The 18,867-nt window shown below is 40.9% G+C and overlaps 1 protein-coding gene across 4 annotated transcripts; it reads left to right on the top strand.

Annotated features, from left to right (window-relative positions):
- The first annotated feature begins 986 nt into the window (after window positions 1–986).
- Window positions 987–17,128, top strand: znf652 (zinc finger protein 652). 4 transcript variants are annotated; one of them, XM_053337932.1, is made up of 6 exons: window positions 987–1,032; window positions 5,548–7,097; window positions 9,863–10,010; window positions 10,758–10,873; window positions 13,567–13,711; window positions 15,822–17,128. In XM_053337932.1, exons 2-6 carry the CDS (start codon window positions 6,051–6,053, stop codon window positions 16,439–16,441), a joined length of 2,076 nt encoding a protein of 691 aa, XP_053193907.1. In that variant the 5' UTR covers window positions 987–1,032; window positions 5,548–6,050; the 3' UTR covers window positions 16,442–17,128. The 4 variants fall into 4 exon arrangements, with proteins under 4 accessions (XP_053193907.1, XP_053193906.1, XP_053193908.1 ...); XM_053337931.1 differs by lacking the exon at window positions 987–1,032 and adding an exon at window positions 1,061–1,169; XM_053337933.1 differs by lacking the exon at window positions 987–1,032 and adding an exon at window positions 1,075–1,182.
- The last annotated feature ends 1,739 nt before the right edge of the window (window positions 17,129–18,867 follow it).

Genomic DNA, 18,867 nt, shown 5'->3' with positions numbered 1-18,867 from the left:
GATGGTAAAATATGATCCTCCTTTGAGAGGATAAACACTCCTGTGGGTCTTCTCATTATTATTATTTCATCACTCAAGGATGATATAATGTACACATGCCTATAGTAGGTAGTTATGTTTAAATTGCCCTGGAGTGAAATTTGCTGTATAAATAAAGTTATCTTTGGGATGAAGAGTAGATAAAACAGGATCAATTCATCAGTCTTAAGATCCTCCTTTGAGAGGATAAACACTCCTGTGGGTCTTCTCATTATTATTTCATCAATCAAGGGTGAAATAATGTACACACGCCTATAGTAGGTAGTTGTGTTTATTGTTATGTAGTTATGTACTTTGAATTGACTTGGTATGAAATTTGCTGTATAAATAAAGTTGTCTTTGGGATGAAGAGTAGATTATTCATTAGTCTTAGGATTCTCCTTTGAGAGATAAACACTCCTGTGGGTCTTCTAATTTATTATATCATCACCCAAGGATGAAATAATACACATGCCTATTTGTGATATTGCCTATATATGTGGTTATGAAATTTGCTGTATAAATAAAGTTGCTTTCGAGATGAAGGATCCTCCTTTGAGAAGATAAACACTCCTCTCGGTCTTCCCATCATCACTATTACTATTACCATTATTATTATTATTCCATTAACCAAGGGTTTCTTGTGCGTGTGCGCGCGTCGTCTGGTTTTGGAGAGGAGACCCAGACACGCCGGGGCGCGCCTGCCCAGACAGCGGCCTGAATGCTTGGGATGAGCGCGGGACGGCAGTGTGCGCGCAGGAGCTTGGCCGGGCCACGTAGCGGGGCTGAGGACGCCGGTGCGCAGGTAGCCTATCTCCGCAGCCCGCTTACGCACACCCACAAGTCAACATAATCTCCTTCTTACAGTGTATTTATTTATTCTTTTTTTGCACAAATGGAGCAGTCCCGTTGCCCTTTTTTTAAATGCACGGACGAGCGAGAGAAGTGAATCTGTGCAACTCTGATTGCACGAACGCAAGGAGGAGGAGGAGGAGGAGGTCGCTCTCGACGGAGGTAAGCCAGCAAAACCCCCGACACCAAAATGTTTTGCTGTGTAACTTAATTTTGAATGCACTTACATGTATGACAAGCTTGGCAGCCGCCGGGGGAAGCGTGTGCGTGTCCGCCGGTAGCCGGTGGCCGAAGCTACGGTGAGAAATGTCGGTGAGCTGCAGGCTAGCACTGACTTTGTGACAGTGTCGAGTTGAGTGGGTTTGTCAGTACAGCAGTCTTGTGGGGGGGTTTTGTTATAGGAAAGCGAGTGTCTTTCTTCTTTTTTTTTTATCTCTTCATTGTGCACGACAACGCTACAAGATACACTGATAACAAAGCGTCACATCGGCTTTTGTTCATGTGTAGCTCCAGTGCGGGTTAATAGCTGCCACACTTTTCTCACAGAGGCAGCCAGTGTCGACATTTAAGTGTTGATGCTAAAATATCTGCTGTTAATGTTAGCTGTGTGAGCTAACTAGCCCCAATCCTGGGCGGGTTGGGGTTTTTTTAAAACAAAAAAGTGAAAGTACTGCATTTGTTGTAAGCTAATACATGTCAGCAAATACTATGGTTAAGATTGGTGTTGCTTGTGCATGGTGGTATGATTTGTTCTTCATGCCGAGGAGCCTTAGCTGGACTAAAATATCCACTGTGGCTGCACCTTGGGCTAATGTAGCCAAGTTAGCTTGTCATGTGTGTGTGTGCAGGTTAGTACCTATGGAGTATTGCTAGCAAGCTAAAGTAGCCTGAAGTTGGCCAGGCCTGCAGTGTTAGAGCTGCTCGGCGTTGAGTGTTACCTTTTAGTTTTAACCCTGTATATGCTTTATAAACACTACAGCCTTAGCTACAAGCTCCTGTAGCCGAAATGGTTGTGCCGTCTTGCTAGACGTAAGTTAGCCCCAATTTAAAACCAGAAAGTAGCTGCTGCTGCTGCATCAGATCTCGTCCATACTTCCCAAAAAATATGTGTAGTGGTGGTTTCGCACCTTGTATGTCAGAAATAGAAATGTTAGGGGCCCTTGTTCTTCCTTTTTTTTTTTAATAGTGTTTGCTTGTTTCATTGCACACCCTATAAATTGGCATCACTTTGCAAGAGCTGTAGCTGGTAACTTTTGAGATTTGATTCTACTTCAATTATGCTTTTTATTTATTTGCAGGCAAGATCAGATTTTTTTACAAAAGAGTCTGCATGTTATCTTCCACTCTTTGTAATAGAGATATCCCAGTAGTGAACAGTGGGCTCGGACTCTGTCATCTGTCAGTCTTTGCTGTCAGTGTCTCTCTTCCTGAGTTTTTGGAGTGATGACAATACAAATGCTTGGGCATTGACAGAGTTGTGTGACATAATACTTTGTGATACCTCAGATGACTTATACCAGACCAAAAAAAGAAAGAAAAACCTCTAGGCACTGATCTATGACCTGATTTTTGGACATGAAGGCCAAATACCTACAGAGGCAAGGAGCACCCCTGCAGTGCACCACACAGTGAGCTGGTTAAGGTCTTATGAGTTTGGACAGAGTGAGGAATGTGAACCCTCACACGGTCCTCTCCAAGCTGCAAAAGGGAAAGCTCATTAAAGTCTAGACTTGAGAAGGGAGCATGGATTTGAGGGAGCAACTGCTGCATAATAAGAAGTAAACGTGACGCATTTTTTGACTGCTCCAGAGGTCTCATCTGCCTCGCTGTCACACTTAGAGCCAAACACTTGTGAACACTTGCACTATTTAAAGTGCTGTTTGGTTTAAGTGTTGTATAGCGACTTCGCTGTAAAGCTGCCATCCTGTGTCATTCAAATCTTAAGCCACAGTAGCATCTATCCGGTGTTTACTGGCTTTGTGGCTTACCCTATATGAAATGAGTTTTTGGTTTCACTTCATGTCTCTGAAGCTTGATTGAGGAAGGCTGTAAATTGGTTACTGTTCAACAAACTTTGATTTCTGGGCAAGTTGTACTGACCATTAGTAATGCTTTGGATTACTGAAATGGGCTGTCAGAGAGACATTCATTGATGTCCTTTTTTCTTTTTTTTTCTTTTTTTTTGTCAGGGTGCAAAGTTCATATTTGAAAGCCGTCCAAACTTTTAAAAGAAAAAGGCAGTCACAAATAATCATCATTCCAAAAGGTTTGACCTCCCGATCTGAGAAGGTGATTGTGTAGACTAATTACCCGTGATATTGAGACGTCTTCGCTCTACTTGATTCCCACATCAAAGGGCTGCAATATTTCACTGAGTGAAACTCTGAAATGACTCATCATTGATAATGATAAGCGAGTAGAAGGATTTTGCCCAATATGGCTTACATAATCACACTGTTTATTTGACCACGTGTGTTTTTTTGGGTTTGTTTTTTTAGCAGTTTTTGGCAGTAAATTTAGCACTTTTTGACATAATCTCTCAAGACCATAAACACTTATTGTAATATACGTGCTTAAAAGAAGATGAAAACGGCTGATTGCACCTTAAGTCAGGTTCAAGCAGTGGTTTCTCATGCAATTTATATTCCTCTGTCATCCAGACGCAGGATAATCTATTAGGCTTTGTGTCTAAGACAGCCATGTGAGTTGAGTTGCTCGGTTCAGCGCTGAGCTCGCCCTCCCCGTGTGGTCTTAATGCTCTCAGAGCTGCTGTCCAATTCTCAGAAAGGATCAGAGTCAACATGCACAGGAAGACAGGTGTGTCTGTGTGAGGATTGTCAAATTCTACATAAATTGCTTTCACTTGTGCTTGCCAAACTGGGTAGAGCATAGGGAAATAAATGTTTGGCTTTTATAAGTGCATGGATGTGCTCACAGGTGCCTGAATTCTGGCGTGCGTTTTATTGCAATATACCAAAGATGAAGTTACAGGAGGGATGAGAAAAGGTAGATTATGGTTTACAGAGAGAGGTTACAGCAGTTAATTGAGAATCTGTCCAGATTTAGCTCAAATTACTCAAATACATGGATCATTAAAAAGTGATGATGATGATGAGCGATGAACAAAGTCAAATATGATGGAGAGTAAAATCTATTTAAGTCTCCTAAGACAGCTTTTCTTTTCTTTTTTAGCTTCTTGCAGCGTCTGCTCTGTGTGAACTAGTTGCAATTGAACCCTCATTAATAAGACCTGTAGTACTGGTAAAACATGACTTAAACAACATTGTATAAGTGACACAATGATGGGAAAATATTTGCTTTTTGATCCTGAACTTAAATAAAATAATTGTCATTAATGATTGTGATCCCTGTCAAAATATGTTTTTAATAATTGCGTAGCTCTGTACTCAAGATATCTCATGTGATCCACTCCTTTCTTGTTCTTTTGTTTCTCTCTCCGACTAACCTTTCATGTTAATCATTGCTGTAAATGAAAATTTAGAACAAACAAAGTAGTTGCCGTTATTGGGGTGGAGTGTGTTTTTGAATATGAAAGTCCCTCTCGGCCTATTTATGTTGTCTTTGTCTTTGATGAAAAAGAAATCAAGCATAAGACGTTTGTGAAGACACAGAAGCGAGGTTGTTTGCTGTCTCCAAGAAAGGAAATGTGTTTTTTGCTTCTGTCTCAGGGAGGTTTTCTAGTTAACAACCCGCCCTGCTGCATAGTCATTATGGTGAGAAACGTGTAAGGTTGTCTGAGGTCAACCAACTGACGATATTATATGCAAAAATCAGGAAAATGTAGCCATAAAAGCAATAACCCTTAAGAAAGCTGATGTTTGTTTTAATACCGTCTTTTGCATCATTTATGTGAACAAATTTGATATTATCGTAGGTTCCAAACAGCGTAGTGCATGGGGCTTCAATGAAAAGTTGAAATACAGTTTCCTGTGGTTGCATTTGCAATACATGCTCCTGAGTTGTGGTTACACTATGTTGCAGTCAATGGGGAGGTGTGTGCAGGTTGGTGTAGGTTGGTGTGTGTGTTGTTCTAAAACTATGTAATCTTAATTTAATCAGTGCTTTTCTATTAAAGTTAGTATGGCTTTGTGTTTCTAGAAAGCATCATTTTTTTAAATAGCTAATCTCACCCAGTGTTATACTGTAAAGGAGTGAATATTTACTTTTAGAAAGTTTTTGAGTGAAGCAATTTTTGTATATTGTTGAAATTTATTAGGCAAGTTTTAAGATTGGAGAGGAAGTACAGTTACTGCATCTTTTGTTTGTTTAGTATTGTCCACTGAAGCTGACATTGAGCTGTTAAATATGTTCTCCTGCCAAATGCATCTTAAATACTTTATTGTGTCCTCTCTTATGCTTAAGTAAACATTATATTGTGTTATATTTTTGTTTGATTTAGTATAAGAGTTTTGGAATTTATAGAGTACTTAGTATTTGATGCCTAGTATTTGAAATTGAATCCACAGACATTCATTTATGAAGGCTGTGGTTTCAACTTCTACACACAACACTGAAACGTTTGTGGGCAAATGTGGCGTGCAGTTTTGAAAACATCACAATTTGGCTGTAGTTTCAGTTCACAGACTCTCTAGTGAAGCGGAAGAGCGCCTTTTTCTAATCTATATTTCTTTGTTCTTTCTGCGTCTCATCTCACAGGTAAATGGCTCTTCAAGCAAGATACACTAGTTTCTACGGCAGTCGTCTGTCTGACGCTAAGTTCGTCTACACCTGCGCTGCAGTTTGAAGACCCTGGCACCCTGCCGGACCGCAGCCTTCAGAGAAACTGAATCTGAGAGCTCCCCGCATCTCATAATAACTCGAGAGGAATTTAACTTCAAATGTTCGGCATCAAAGACACTGAGGCTTTGATTTTCGGCGTCTGACTTTTAAGTATATGGAACAAAACTTGGAACAGATTGTATGTCTTTCCAACTTCATTTCCTACCTTGGACAGCATGGATGCTCTCTTTGAATCAGGTTGACCATATTTCACCTCATCCCCTCCTTCCTGTCTCCTCGGTAGAAGGAGGGTGGGGGATTGGTGTGGCGCCCCTACCCCTCCTTCTAGAGTGGGCGAGTACCTGAGCACTAAACCAGTTGCTCATTTCTGTTGCCTTGAGCTCCCACCGACTCCATCCCTCCATTCCATCGCCGTCTTCATGAAATCCTGCCAGAGCCTCAAGGAAGAGGTTTCCGTCCCTAGCCTTGGCGGGATGTCACAGGAGGAAGGACGCAGGGCACAGGTGTCCCAGTCCTATTTTCACCCCCCTAACACAGATCTGGACCTGACGGGCAAGCTTCATAGGAGGGAGGTTGGTGGCAAGCCTTATTCTGTGTTAGTGGACAATAAAATGGCAACCAAGACAACCATGGGTGATCTGAACATTGGTCTGTTGCCCACTCAACATGTGACTCCTCAGCAGCATCAGCAGTATTTCAGAGAGGGAGGAGCAGGGCAGGAGTTGGACACACAGGGTTCCCAGGCTGGCAACGAAGGCACCTCTGATGACACTGAAGACGATGATGAAGACGAGGAAGAAGAGGGCGAGGAGGAGGGTTTCAAGCGTGAGCAGATCATCGTCGAAGTTAATCTGAACAATCAGACCCTTCATGTATCCAAGGGGGACAACAAAACTGGAACCGCAGCAGATGACTCTGAGAGACCTGGCAGCGACGAGGACGATGACGAGGAGGAGGAGGAGGAAGAAGAGGAAGAGGAAGAGGAGGAGGAGGAAGAAGAGGACAGCCCCGGTGAAGAAGAGGAGGAAGACGACGAAGAAGATGAGATTGAAAGTCGAAGAACAAGGTCAAAGAGGGCCCGTCGGGGCGCTAGTAGCACAGCGGCTTCCAGCCAGCCGCGGAGGAAAAGCCTCCGAACAACTCTGAGCACCGCCACGTCTGGAATGACCACCAGGGGGCGACGGACACGCATCGAGCCTACGAAGAGCAAGCGCCGATCGGCGAGGTCCGCCCCATCATCTGCCGGCTCCACAACCACGACAGCAGGAGGGAAAACAGATGTGGAGGAGAAGGAGATGCTGGCATGTGAAAAGTGCCCCCGAGTGTTCAACACGCGCTGGTATCTGGAGAAGCACATGAACGTCACACACAGACGGATGCAGATTTGTGACAAGTGCGGAAAAAAATTTGTCCTGGAGAGTGAGCTGGCCTTACACCAGCAGACTGACTGTGAGAAGAACATCCAGGTAAACAAACCTCACCACATCTTCAATCATGACGCTGTAATTACTCTCACAAACACACTTTTTATTCTGAATGGTAGAGGAGTGAGTTTTCCAGAGTTTATATAATGTTACATAAGAGCTTTAGTCACCTAAGCACATTTAGATACTTTTATATTAATTCTGGTGCTTTTGATACACTTGCATGGTGTACAAGTGTAGTATTTTTATAGGGTGCAGTAAAAAATTTAAAACTTAACTGCATTTCCTGTAATGTTTGAGCTAAATATGAAATTCTGATAATGAGCTTGTGATATACGTGATAGGTAAAGTTAATTTTGCTTGTGGTCAAAGAAACTCGTGCACTCAGTATATAAAATATCTGTAACCAAAATAACACTGAATATTAATTTATATTTTCCAATTATGAATTATTATCATTGTTGTTGTTGTTGTTGTTATTATTATTATTATCATTATTATTATTATTATTGCTTCACAACAAAAAAAGTAATTATATCATATCATGCACAGACCCTTTCAAAATGCTAAAATGTAGACAACATCTGTTGTAATTAATGACATTTCATAAGTAGGTCCAATTTGGTTTCAGTTCTCTAAAACTGTGGTTTTCAATAGCTTAATTTAGCCCCCTTTGGCTCAGCTTGATTTGCATTTTAAGTTACTTTATTGAAAAAAAACAACTGTATTTTACCTTTTCCCAGCTGGTGAAAGCAAATGAGGCCAGGAAGTTAAAGCTCTGAACTGTGTTGCTGCGGCCAGATTTTGTTAATCTCTGTTAATATAGAATAGAATATATAGAATATTCACTCCAAAAAAATATAGAAAATATAGAGCAGGTTCCCTTAAATATGTGCATTCAATCTCCAGTCAAATCATGTTCATCAAATCAAATATATAATTATGTTCTTATTCACACTTCATTACCAACATTGAATCACAGTTTATGTAATAAGGCTTTTTTGACACTGACACAAAACTCAAAAGTTTTATTTGATGCAAAATTTTGATCTGAGGTCTTTGTCAGACGAGTATGATCAGGAAACAACAAAAACAACTCTGTCTACAAGTATGAGATTACATGATACAATGAACACCCATATCCATTTTGTATGTGTAATAAAAACACATAATATCCAAAAAAAAAGAAGAGGACTGTAGCCCATATAGGACATATGTGAAATTCATTACCATAGCAGTCCATTTCAGTCAGGCGGGTATATTGGCACTGAGGGTTGTTGATCCGGAGAAAAAATATCTGTGTGAAACATTTAGGATTTACACACTGTGTCACGCTATGGTTTAAATAAAGAAACCCCTCTTGTGAAACTATACAAATACAAAATGTAATTTCCTATATTCTCTCCTCGATGATATGTCTCCCCCTGGTGCCAAGATACAAACCACTCACTGTTTTTCCCCCCTCATATCTTTACATTAGAGACATCTGTATAGGATATAAGGTGTTTCATCTGATATTTAGATATTCACCTACATTGATATTAAACACTGAACAATTGCACACCAATAAGTATTCACTCGCTCCTATGACTCTGATCATATCCTGTATTTATCATTTGTCATTTTATTGTCTGAAATCTGAAGTGTGAAATATACATTTCCTCAAAATACTCTCCAAGTGTGAAATATACATTTCCTCAAAATACTCTCCATTTACTGCTCACTGTAAACTATTGAGAGTGTGGTATAAGAAATAGTTTATGAAAGAATCAATGAGTGACTTTTATTTTTTATTAATATTGCCAAGACATTCAGAGATGTTCAGGTTAAACATTCAAGTATACGAAACCCCTAACAGCTGAATTTACTGTTAAAAACTATATTATAAAGATAAGGAAACATACTAAAATAAATGGTAGGATACAAGAAATGTGTATGAAATAAAATAAAACAACCCTCCAACTACAGTAAGCTTATTTTTAAAATAAGTGACTGTGTGATAAAAGTACTAGTGAGGCCACCAACAGGCCTGTGGCAGTTCTGAAAGAGTCAAACAGCTGCTGCCTCACCAGTCGTTGCTTTTATTGAACTAGAAAAGAGGAAGACACTGAAAAGCTCACATGATAGCTTGGCCAATATTTGCTATAGGGCATGTGGAAGATCCTAAAACAAAGTAGAGGATTCTTTTCATCTGGCGAGACCAAAATGGAGCCATCATATCAAATGATTTGGTGTTGTGTTTTATTTGTTGGTGCTCTGGGGGGCCCTGCAGTCTGGGAGACATAAAGCCAGCAACAAAGCAAGACAGGAGGCCCCACTTGAAAATGTGTGCAGTTTTGTGAGGACATTTTGAGCCGATACAGACAAGTCCACAGATTTAAAGTGGTAATTACTCTCTAAGGTGCTTCAACTTAATATAAATATAAAAAATGCCAAACTTATGAAATCAATCTTTTTTTTTTAAATGTATGCATTTTACCTTTTTAAGTAAAGAGTCTTCTTCTTTTGATCTTTGTTTTAATTACATCCACTGTGATCCAATTTCAAGTTTGAAAAGGTCAAAGCAGGATACTTTTGAATTAATCAAGGTTGACACTGATAAGTGAACAGGCTTAACTGTTTGATCCTATGACTGCCATCAGAAGGACTTAAGGAAACTGGATCTATTGTGTGTTCTTCCCAGCAGAGGGCGCTGGAGTATAATGAAACATTTACAATATGGCATTATTTTTTCTTGCTCATGATATTTATCAACAACAAAAGCTTAATTTCTGTGTTTTTTTGTTTTTTTAATTCTACTTTTCCAGTGTGTCTCCTGCAACAAGTCCTTTAAGAAGCTGTGGTCACTGCATGAGCACATTAAGATCGTGCACGGCTACGCGGAGAAGAAGTTCTCATGTGAAATCTGTGAGAAGAAGTTCTACACTATGGCTCACGTCCGTAAGCACATGGTTGGTAAGTGGAGGAGCTCGTTCACACTGTTCCTGTTGAGCTGCATAACTCCAGTACTCAATTCAATGTTTCTTGGTGTATTACCTGACTGTACACCTGACACTTGCTCTTTAAGGTGCTCTGTGCAGCATTTTAAACAGCAGTGCTTCCTTTCCAGATATTTTCCACACATTGATGCAGATACTGTAAATTAATGTAATGGTATTTGATATACTGGACAAATGAAGACTTATAATGTCTGTGGTTTATGTTCGACTCTGTGCCATGTACACAGGTTTTTTAGGTGGGATGTTTAGATACTTCAGGGCACTTTTCTGGCACTTTTTGCACACTAGGTATTTAATTATTTATTTTTACCTTTTTCAATTTTTGGGGTATTTTACAAATTATTTTTAGTGTTTCCTGTGGATAGTTAGAGATGTGTTTTACGTTATTTGTTTCTGTCTTGACTGTGGATGTAGCTGCCGTAACCAAGTAATTTCCTGTGAAGGATCAATAAAGTATCTATCTTTTTCCATTTAATTTTGCATGTGCAGGCTCACAGCTGACCACAGTTTGCCTTTTAAGGCATAATAGAGTTTTAACACTGTGGCTACAGATTGGTAAAAATATCATCCAGTTCCTGTCTAGTTTGGTATATGCTGAAGTAACTACTCCATTTGAAACAAGGGATATGAGCTAGTGTGAATTGTTGTCTCATGATTGTTTTTCCTCTTTCTTTTTCCATCCATCTCTTCCCCTAAAACACAGCTCACACTAAGGACATGCCGTTTACCTGTGAGACATGTGGGAAGTCGTTCAAACGCAGCATGTCTTTAAAAGTTCACTCGCTCCAGCACTCTGGAGAGAAGCCCTTCCGTTGTGAGGTAAGACGATCGTGTCGAGGGGGGGGGGGCATGAGATTCTGTATTCAAAATAAATCAAGACAAGAGTGAGATGTAGTCGAGACAGTTTGCAGATTACAACAGGCGGCAGATTGTGACACAACTGCAGCCAGACTGACAACATTCAAAATACATAGCAAAGCTATAAAACTGGAGAACAGGTTTTTCTCACCTGGGATGAGGACTCTGAAAACCTCTAAGGCAAAACCACTACAGTAGTATTAGAGAAGTTAGTCCTCCAATATGATCATATATGCATGTGTTAACTCTGTGCTAACCAGTGTGAATATGATATAGAACATCCCTGCAAATTCTGAATACAGCTTTATCCATGCTGTGGGTTTTTAATTTAAGTGTACTTGTATTTGGTGCTATCCACTTGTTATTGGATGCCCTACAGGACATTTTAATGCTTTTTTTGTATCCCCCCCCCCCCCATTACCTCTTCACATGCTGCTGCTTTTGAAGTATGTGTTGCCATGTGAAAGGTCATTCACGTAACACAGAGGGAGAGACAGACAGACTGTGGCCGATGCATTTCTAAAGCAGTCTAAATTCCACAGTTGAATGATGAGTTTTTCTTCCTGCAGTCATTGTTTAATTTACTTTGCTGCTCCAAACACACATCAATCTGCACTTGAACAAATATGTGTGAACCTAAACAGTGTTGACATACAGGAGTGATGGTGTGCGTTAGATATTTTCATAAAGGCACACACACATGCACGCCCAAAAGTCATCTTTGTTGATTGTTTTTCTTTTTCCTTTTTTTTTTTTTAAACCAGTCTTTTATTACATGTTTGTTTTGAACTGAAGTCAGTACTCTTGGAGCACGGTTTGGTTGTTTGCGTGGAGTGACTGAAGGTTACAGTTTTGATGAATTTGCCCTTGTATGCCTCAAAAGAAGCCTCAAGGGTAGTGTTCACTCATTAGTTTGAGCAGAGAAGCATCTGTGCTTATGTGGTTTGTGACCAACCAAAAATAGTTTTATTCAGTTGCTGTCTTCCAAGGGGGAGGGGGGGGGGGGGGCATTTTGAATATTCATTTGACTGTTATGTCACTGGAGTTAAATACAACCAAGCCATGTCAAATATTAGCAAACCACACAAACACAACGTTCACCAATTAACTGGAACCATTATAAAATAAATAAATGTAGAACGAAATGTTCCTGTGTTTTGACCCCGTTCATGAGTGCATTTTGTCACATTGTGTTTCAACATTTCCCAGATTATTTCAGTTTAGCAGTGTTAGTTTATTATCTTATCCATGTCTAAACTCATGAATTCATAGGAGGTTGACAGATGGGGTGATTTACTTCCACCCAAGGCCTTTTTAGATATCCAACCACTTGACTAGACGGCACACAGGGAACATGTGTGTATGGGTGGAGTTGCTCTAATTAAATGTTTGAGGCCATCCTACACTGTAACATGTGATTACATGCGTATTACAGGAGTATGTAATGTATATGCCATTCTCCACAGTGAACCTATACTGAAGTACCAGATGTAAAGTATTTGATTTTTTGGATTTCTTTTTTTTAGGGTTGGTGTTTGAGACGTTTATTTAGTCAGGTGGTGTCATTGAAAATTCAGGAAAAAGACCTGACCAATAAAGCCTCATAATGCAAACATACACCCAAATAATCTGGTTATCGTTGGCTCGCTGCAAAAACCTGAATTCAGAAAAGTATATATAAATAAATAAGAAACTGTTTCATTCATCAGGATATATTTGAAGAGAAACCTTGTGAATATGGCTAGATTTCTTGGAAAAGCAGATTTCTTGGGGTCATATAGAATGATCATAAATGGTTAAATGTGACTAAAACTAAATAATGTGTGTAATGTCACTTCCATGGTTTACCTGACCTGCTCTAGTAACCTGATTTTTCATGTTCATGTGAAGTAATTCATGCAGAGTGTGGTACAGCTGTGAATGAGGTCACATCATTTATACACATGTACGTTTTTGTGCCTCCACGTCAGCCACAGCCACAGCCAGAGGCGTTATGTCTTCAGGTTGTCTGACCGTCCCATTCTCATGAACACGATATGTCAGGAACGCCTTGAGGGAATTTCTGCAATTTTGGCACAAACCTCCACTTAGACTAAAGAAAGCACTACATTTTGGTGGTCAAAGGTCAAGGTCACTGTGACCTCACATAACATGTTTTTAAACATAACTTAAAAATCCATACACTAATTATTTTACACAAATATCTAATTTGATAAAAAGATAAAGTGGTGACATTTTATACCTAAATAGTCTCTAAGTGAAAACAGCATGTTTCACTGAAAAATGTGATAGCATCCTTTTAAAGTCTTCACTACAAATACTATGAGAGAGGATGGAAACTGCAGCTTGACTGGTTGGCGGAGGCACACAACTGGGAGGTGGTATTTTTAGTTTTAACTTTCTAAAGAAAACACAGTAATAGATCATGAGTCAGTCTCTCAACCACTGATGGATCATTTAAAAGTTGTAAAAATTTCTAATTTTAAATGACTTTCAACAACATAGAAAGAATCAAAAGAGGAAAAGGGGAGTATGTGAAAGATGTTTGACCTAATTCAGAGTTTGGATGTGTGCATGTGTGAGTGTTAGGGTCTCTGTGAATTGACCTGGCTGGTGTGTCTGTTATCTTAAAGCCTCTGTTGTCTCTCCTGCAGAACTGCGACGAGAGATTCCAATACAAGTACCAGCTGCGCTCCCACATGAGCATTCACATCGGACACAAGCAGTTCATGTGCCAATGGTGTGGCAAAGACTTCAACATGAAACAGTATTTTGATGAGCACATGAAAACACACACAGGTAAGAAATGACGTGTCTGCACTGAAACTTACAGAGACTGACTGTGGCAGTGTTTCTGCTCTGTTGTTATGGCCCCTTTTTAACCACAGGAACCTTTTAGGGATCTCAAGAAGTTTCTTTTAGCTTTAAATCGCTTTTTGACTGCAGGAGCTTTTGAAGGGAAATGTGAAGCTTTTTAGAAACCCAGAAGCTTTACTTGTTTTTTTCAACTGCAGGAAGCTAGGTGTAAATTTCATTGCTGCGTTGAAGTTCAATCGGTCATTTTTTAAATCTTTTATTGGCCTACTTTGCTTGATCTTCACAGTTGAGCTAGAAATGTGAAAAGGAATGCATGAAAAGAGCCGAAAGGACTTTGCAGCAAATTCTGAAATATTTTAAAAGGAAAAGTTTGCCAGAAAACATGTTCCCAGACAGTCAATCAGCAAGCCAGCCAGTCTCCATACACTCACTAAAAAAGGAATCAAATGGGATGTTGCCAGGAAGAACATTATAGTGGCACGAACATGGAGACTTCGCCCAGTTTTTGTAATGAGAGGGACCTTCAACATCAAGAAGATCTTTGTGTATATTGTGGCTTTTAATGACTACCCAGACACATGCTGTATTACATCCCTCTGATTTTCTGTCCCTGCTGCATTGCTATTTCTAAGACCAAACCTAACGGAGCAGCCTGTACATCCTTCACTGTTTTTCTCCAGTCATGCCTGTCGTGGGTGGACACACAGCTCTCCATTGGCCTTCACGTTTCTATTTGTGATGTGTAATTATGCTCCTCTTTCCACTCGCTGCTGCTAGCAACCAATTTAGCCTCCTGCCCGGAGGAGACACACCCAGTTGTGCCCTGTAATAGACTGCACACATGTGAAACACAAACTCTCAATGTTTAGTTCACTGTACAACAATGTTTCATAAATACTTGGGAGTGTAATGTAGCAGTTAAAGAAGACTAACACATTAGTTGTCACCTTTTTGATATTCAGTTTGTTTGGAGGAGCTTCACACATAACATGCCAGAATAAGGCATTTGGAGAGCCCTTCAGCAGCCTGTTAATAGATGTCTGTGTGGGTGGTAGCAGGCACATTCAGTGGCTCCATGGAGGGAGGTTAATGAGAGTGGCATTCCAACGGAGCTGCTGTTGTTCACTTTCACATCTCCTCTCCTCAGAGTGTGAATCGTAATAGCTTCCTGCAGAGTGGGAGGGTTGATGGCAAAGACCCTCAATTCATGATGGGAATTTATTAGCATATTTGACTGGACTGCAACAGCAAGGCCAACCTTATAAATGCAAAAGTCTGTCTCTGACTGAATGATGAAGTGACACTTATGGTGTCACTCATTGGATGTATGCGCCACCGCTCAGCTATCAGCCAATTTTTCCCAGTGGTCACTGGCGGTATTGAAGCGAAATATCCTCCTGCAGCCCAAAAAGCATTTTCCCCATAGACCACCACCACGAGAGACGTCTGTAAAACAGTTGACAGGATCCCTTGAACAGCAGACAAGATCGATTATGACTCTTTCAATTATGAATTTTTCACCCAAGGGGGTTTTATATTTGTAAAACTTTCCTCCAGCTGAGAAAAGCAGTTTAAAAATTGGTGATGCCATCTCAATGTAAGTCTATAAGCTGAGCAGGAACCAGTGGGAGAAACACTACTGATAACGTGGAAGTAAACCCAGAAGCTACAAACAGTTTTTTGGCAGATGAGCAAGCTGAGCAATTCTTATATGACTGTATGAGCGCCATTTTTGGTCTGGTATCCAGCTCTGATAATACATCTATGGTGTCACTTCATTACTCAGCTGAAAGTCGCCACTATCTGTTGTTTCAAATTGAAAGTCTTCTAGCGTTTTGGTTTTTTAGTCTTGTTAAAAGAGAACTGTTGCTCTCTGTTTAGAGAAGTTGTTTACAAAAGGGAAATTAACTATCGTTTGGAGAGCTTTAATCAGCTCGTAATTTTAAATTTTGAAACCATCACATTTGACTTCAAAAGATTTGAGTTTGATACATCATTATTGTTTCCTCTGTGTAGCTGCAATCTTTTTGTTGATTAATAGAGTCCATGTTTCTGTGACACATCAGTCTTTTTATTTTCTGTATCTGTACAGGAGAGAAGCCTTTCATTTGTGAGATCTGCGGCAAGAGCTTCACCAGCCGGCCCAACATGAAGCGCCACCGTCGCACCCACACCGGGGAGAAGCCCTATCCCTGCGAGGTGTGCGGACAGCGCTTCCGCTTCTCCAACATGCTCAAAGCACACAAAGAGAAGTGTTTCCGGGTCACCAGCCCTGTGGTCCTGCAGACCAGCGGCCCACCTGTGCCTGTCCGCATCTTTGCCAACACCTTCTCCTCCTCCTCCTCCTCCGGCCCGGGCACCTCAGCTGCCACCCCGGCCACCACTTCAGCACCGCTGGGTCTCAGCCCATCAGGAGGACCCATGCCTCCTCGAGCTCCTGTCGGACACACATTCTCCCATGTGCAGCTCCACTCGACCTCCTCTCACCATCATCCCCACCCCCCGACAACCCAGCAACACCTCTCAAACACACCCCAACATGCCCCACCTCACCCCCACCACCACCTGGCCGGGCCCCCAGTCCCCCACTTGCCCCCTCCCCCAGCCCTTTTCAAGAGTGAGCCCCTAAACCACTGTGGGCACGAGGACAACAGCTACCTGCACCACATGGCCCCTCCTGACAAGGGTCCTGGAGCCCCACAACACCACTGAACTGTGCTCCAAGTCTGCAGACCCACACCAAACTGCGCCTTGTTCCTCCTCTTCCCATAGTCCTGCCTCAGTCTCTCTAAGTTGCAAGGCCCCAAGTGAGGGGGGTGCTCCTCTCAAACAGATTTAAATAAGTCAAGCTAAACATGCACACTCGTGTATGTGTGAAAGATTCAGACTGATACGCCCTCAGTGCACACAGTATTTAAGTACTAAACCTACTTAAAAACCCTGGTCAACTGACAAAAATTTTACAACCTCTAGAGGTTTTTTTTCTTGAACTTTTTCTTAGGAAATCTACACAAAATGATTCCTCCTGTGAGTTCTCTATCTGTACATTGATGGGTGTAAAGTATCTCTTTTTCATCAAAAGCTGCTGATGGAAGTCAATGTATGTATTACCTGGGCTTCATCGATCATCAAAGATCAGTGTCATTGAACTTTCCTCCTTAATGTCCAGTTGACTTGTGGTTGCACATTGGTCAGGACTTTTGCTTTATGTGCAGGTCCTCCCCATAGCAATACTCAACCTGTCCTCCTTATTGTACTGCAGAGCTGGGGGCCACACAGAAATGTTTATGAATGTTGTAACTGGTTCTACCTGAGCCTTTCTCTGTCCTAAGGCCAAAGCTGTGGCTTTCTGTCAGAGGGGCAACAGCAGTAGTGCAAGACGCAGTGCCATAGAATGGAGGGGAGGGGGGTGGGGGGTTGTAAAGAACATTGGGGGGGGGGGAAACATAGGTTTTGTAAATGGTTAGCTGAATCTAGACATAGTCTGAGATTCATATCTTGGTTTAATGGTGCTTTCCATTCCAGTACATAAAATATTTCTTAATTTTGCTTATCCATTTGATTTACAAAAGTGTAATATTACAAATAACAATGTATTGTGTCGTACAGAACATGTCTTGCCAGCCTGATTTTTCTACAAGGGGTTAAAGGTTTGACTACATATTTTGTGATCAACAAACTCATGTTATGCAGGACATGCTCTAGGCACTCACACCCTCACACTTACTCAAGCACACACACACACATACACACACACTCACTCACAAAAGACAAAGACCATACGGCCACTGATTTACTTACTGTGATCAGTGCAACCTCAGCTTTCAGTACTGTTGGTCAATAGATGCTTTTAGATAACAGATGACTGTCAAATACTGCCACTGTGAGGGGCCAGACACATGGCCCCATCAGGATTTTACCCCACCTCCCTTCGCTGCTGTCGAAATGATACGGGTTACCATGTTAAAGGTCATTTGACACACACAATATACACACCTGGGACCTTTTTCATCACAGTTCTTAACAGGCAATTATGCATATTCCTCTCAGCCTATATTCCACTGTTTGGTGTGGGGAGTTGTTATAATGTAAAGTTTAAAAATTTAGACTTACTCCGTTCTGACATACTTTGATCCACACAGGCAAACGCGTGTCTAAACCTGTTGAATGTTGCCTACGCAGAATGATGGCTGATGAGTCATTCATATGTTTTGTTTATTTTCTTTTTTTTTTTTTTTTTTTTTAATGTTCTCTGATTAATTTGCTCAGTTTTAAGCTAATGAATGGTTCTGTAGTAATAGATATACTGGTGTTTAGTATATAGAACTGTCAGGATAAAAAAAAAAGCAGTGGTCATACAACTTCTAATACTTGGAATTATTATATAGATAAGCATACATGTGATCTAAGTCAGCGCAAGAAATTACATTTATAAATGTAACAGCCGATGGTGTGAATGTTATTTGTTTAAAAGAAGCAGATATGGTTGGCAAGTACTTGGCATGAATTTGGGGTTGTTGCTTGGTTGTTAGCCCTTCACCCAGTCTGAGAGTTATCAGATGTGTGTGTTTAGGAGCAACGTTACGCTGTGTGTGTGAGAGAGAGAGAGAGAGAGAGAGAGAGAGTGGACAGAAAGCGTGCATGCATTAGTCTCTACCTGTCTGTCTGGTTGTCCCCAGTGCTCTTGTACCGAAAGCTGCTTTTACACAGCGTGCCCCAATATATTTGTATATGGGGATAACTGAGATGAGATGGACAATAGCAGTACATTTTAACACGACACCCCCCCCCCCCCCCCCCCCTTCTTCTTCTTTTTCTACCGCTTTAACGGTATTCGGTCTGAAGTGGTTAATCTCTGTAGGTTTAGGATGTCCCTTTCTTTGATTTGAGACCTGCAAATTATCCTGCCATTTCTGTGGGTCTTAATACCGCTGCATTATTTTCTTATCATCCTGTCCCTTCGGGTTCACTGCTGTGCTTCAGCATTTTTTTTTTTTTTTTTTGCAGTATGGATCTTTTGTCTTGTCTTTCTTTTTCTTTTTTTTTTTTAAAGCCTTTTCATTTTGTGTGTATTCTCTGCACTTTACTGCTGCGTGGGTGAGGCGCAGGGAAGGGAGGGACTGACAATGCATTGTGGA

The sequence above is a fragment of the Scomber japonicus genome, chromosome 18, assembly GCF_027409825.1.
Source record: "Scomber japonicus isolate fScoJap1 chromosome 18, fScoJap1.pri, whole genome shotgun sequence".
Taxonomy (NCBI): Eukaryota; Metazoa; Chordata; class Actinopteri; order Scombriformes; family Scombridae; genus Scomber; species Scomber japonicus.
Note: the sequence above shows the minus strand (reverse complement) of the source record. Positions and strands in the feature narration are given on the sequence as shown.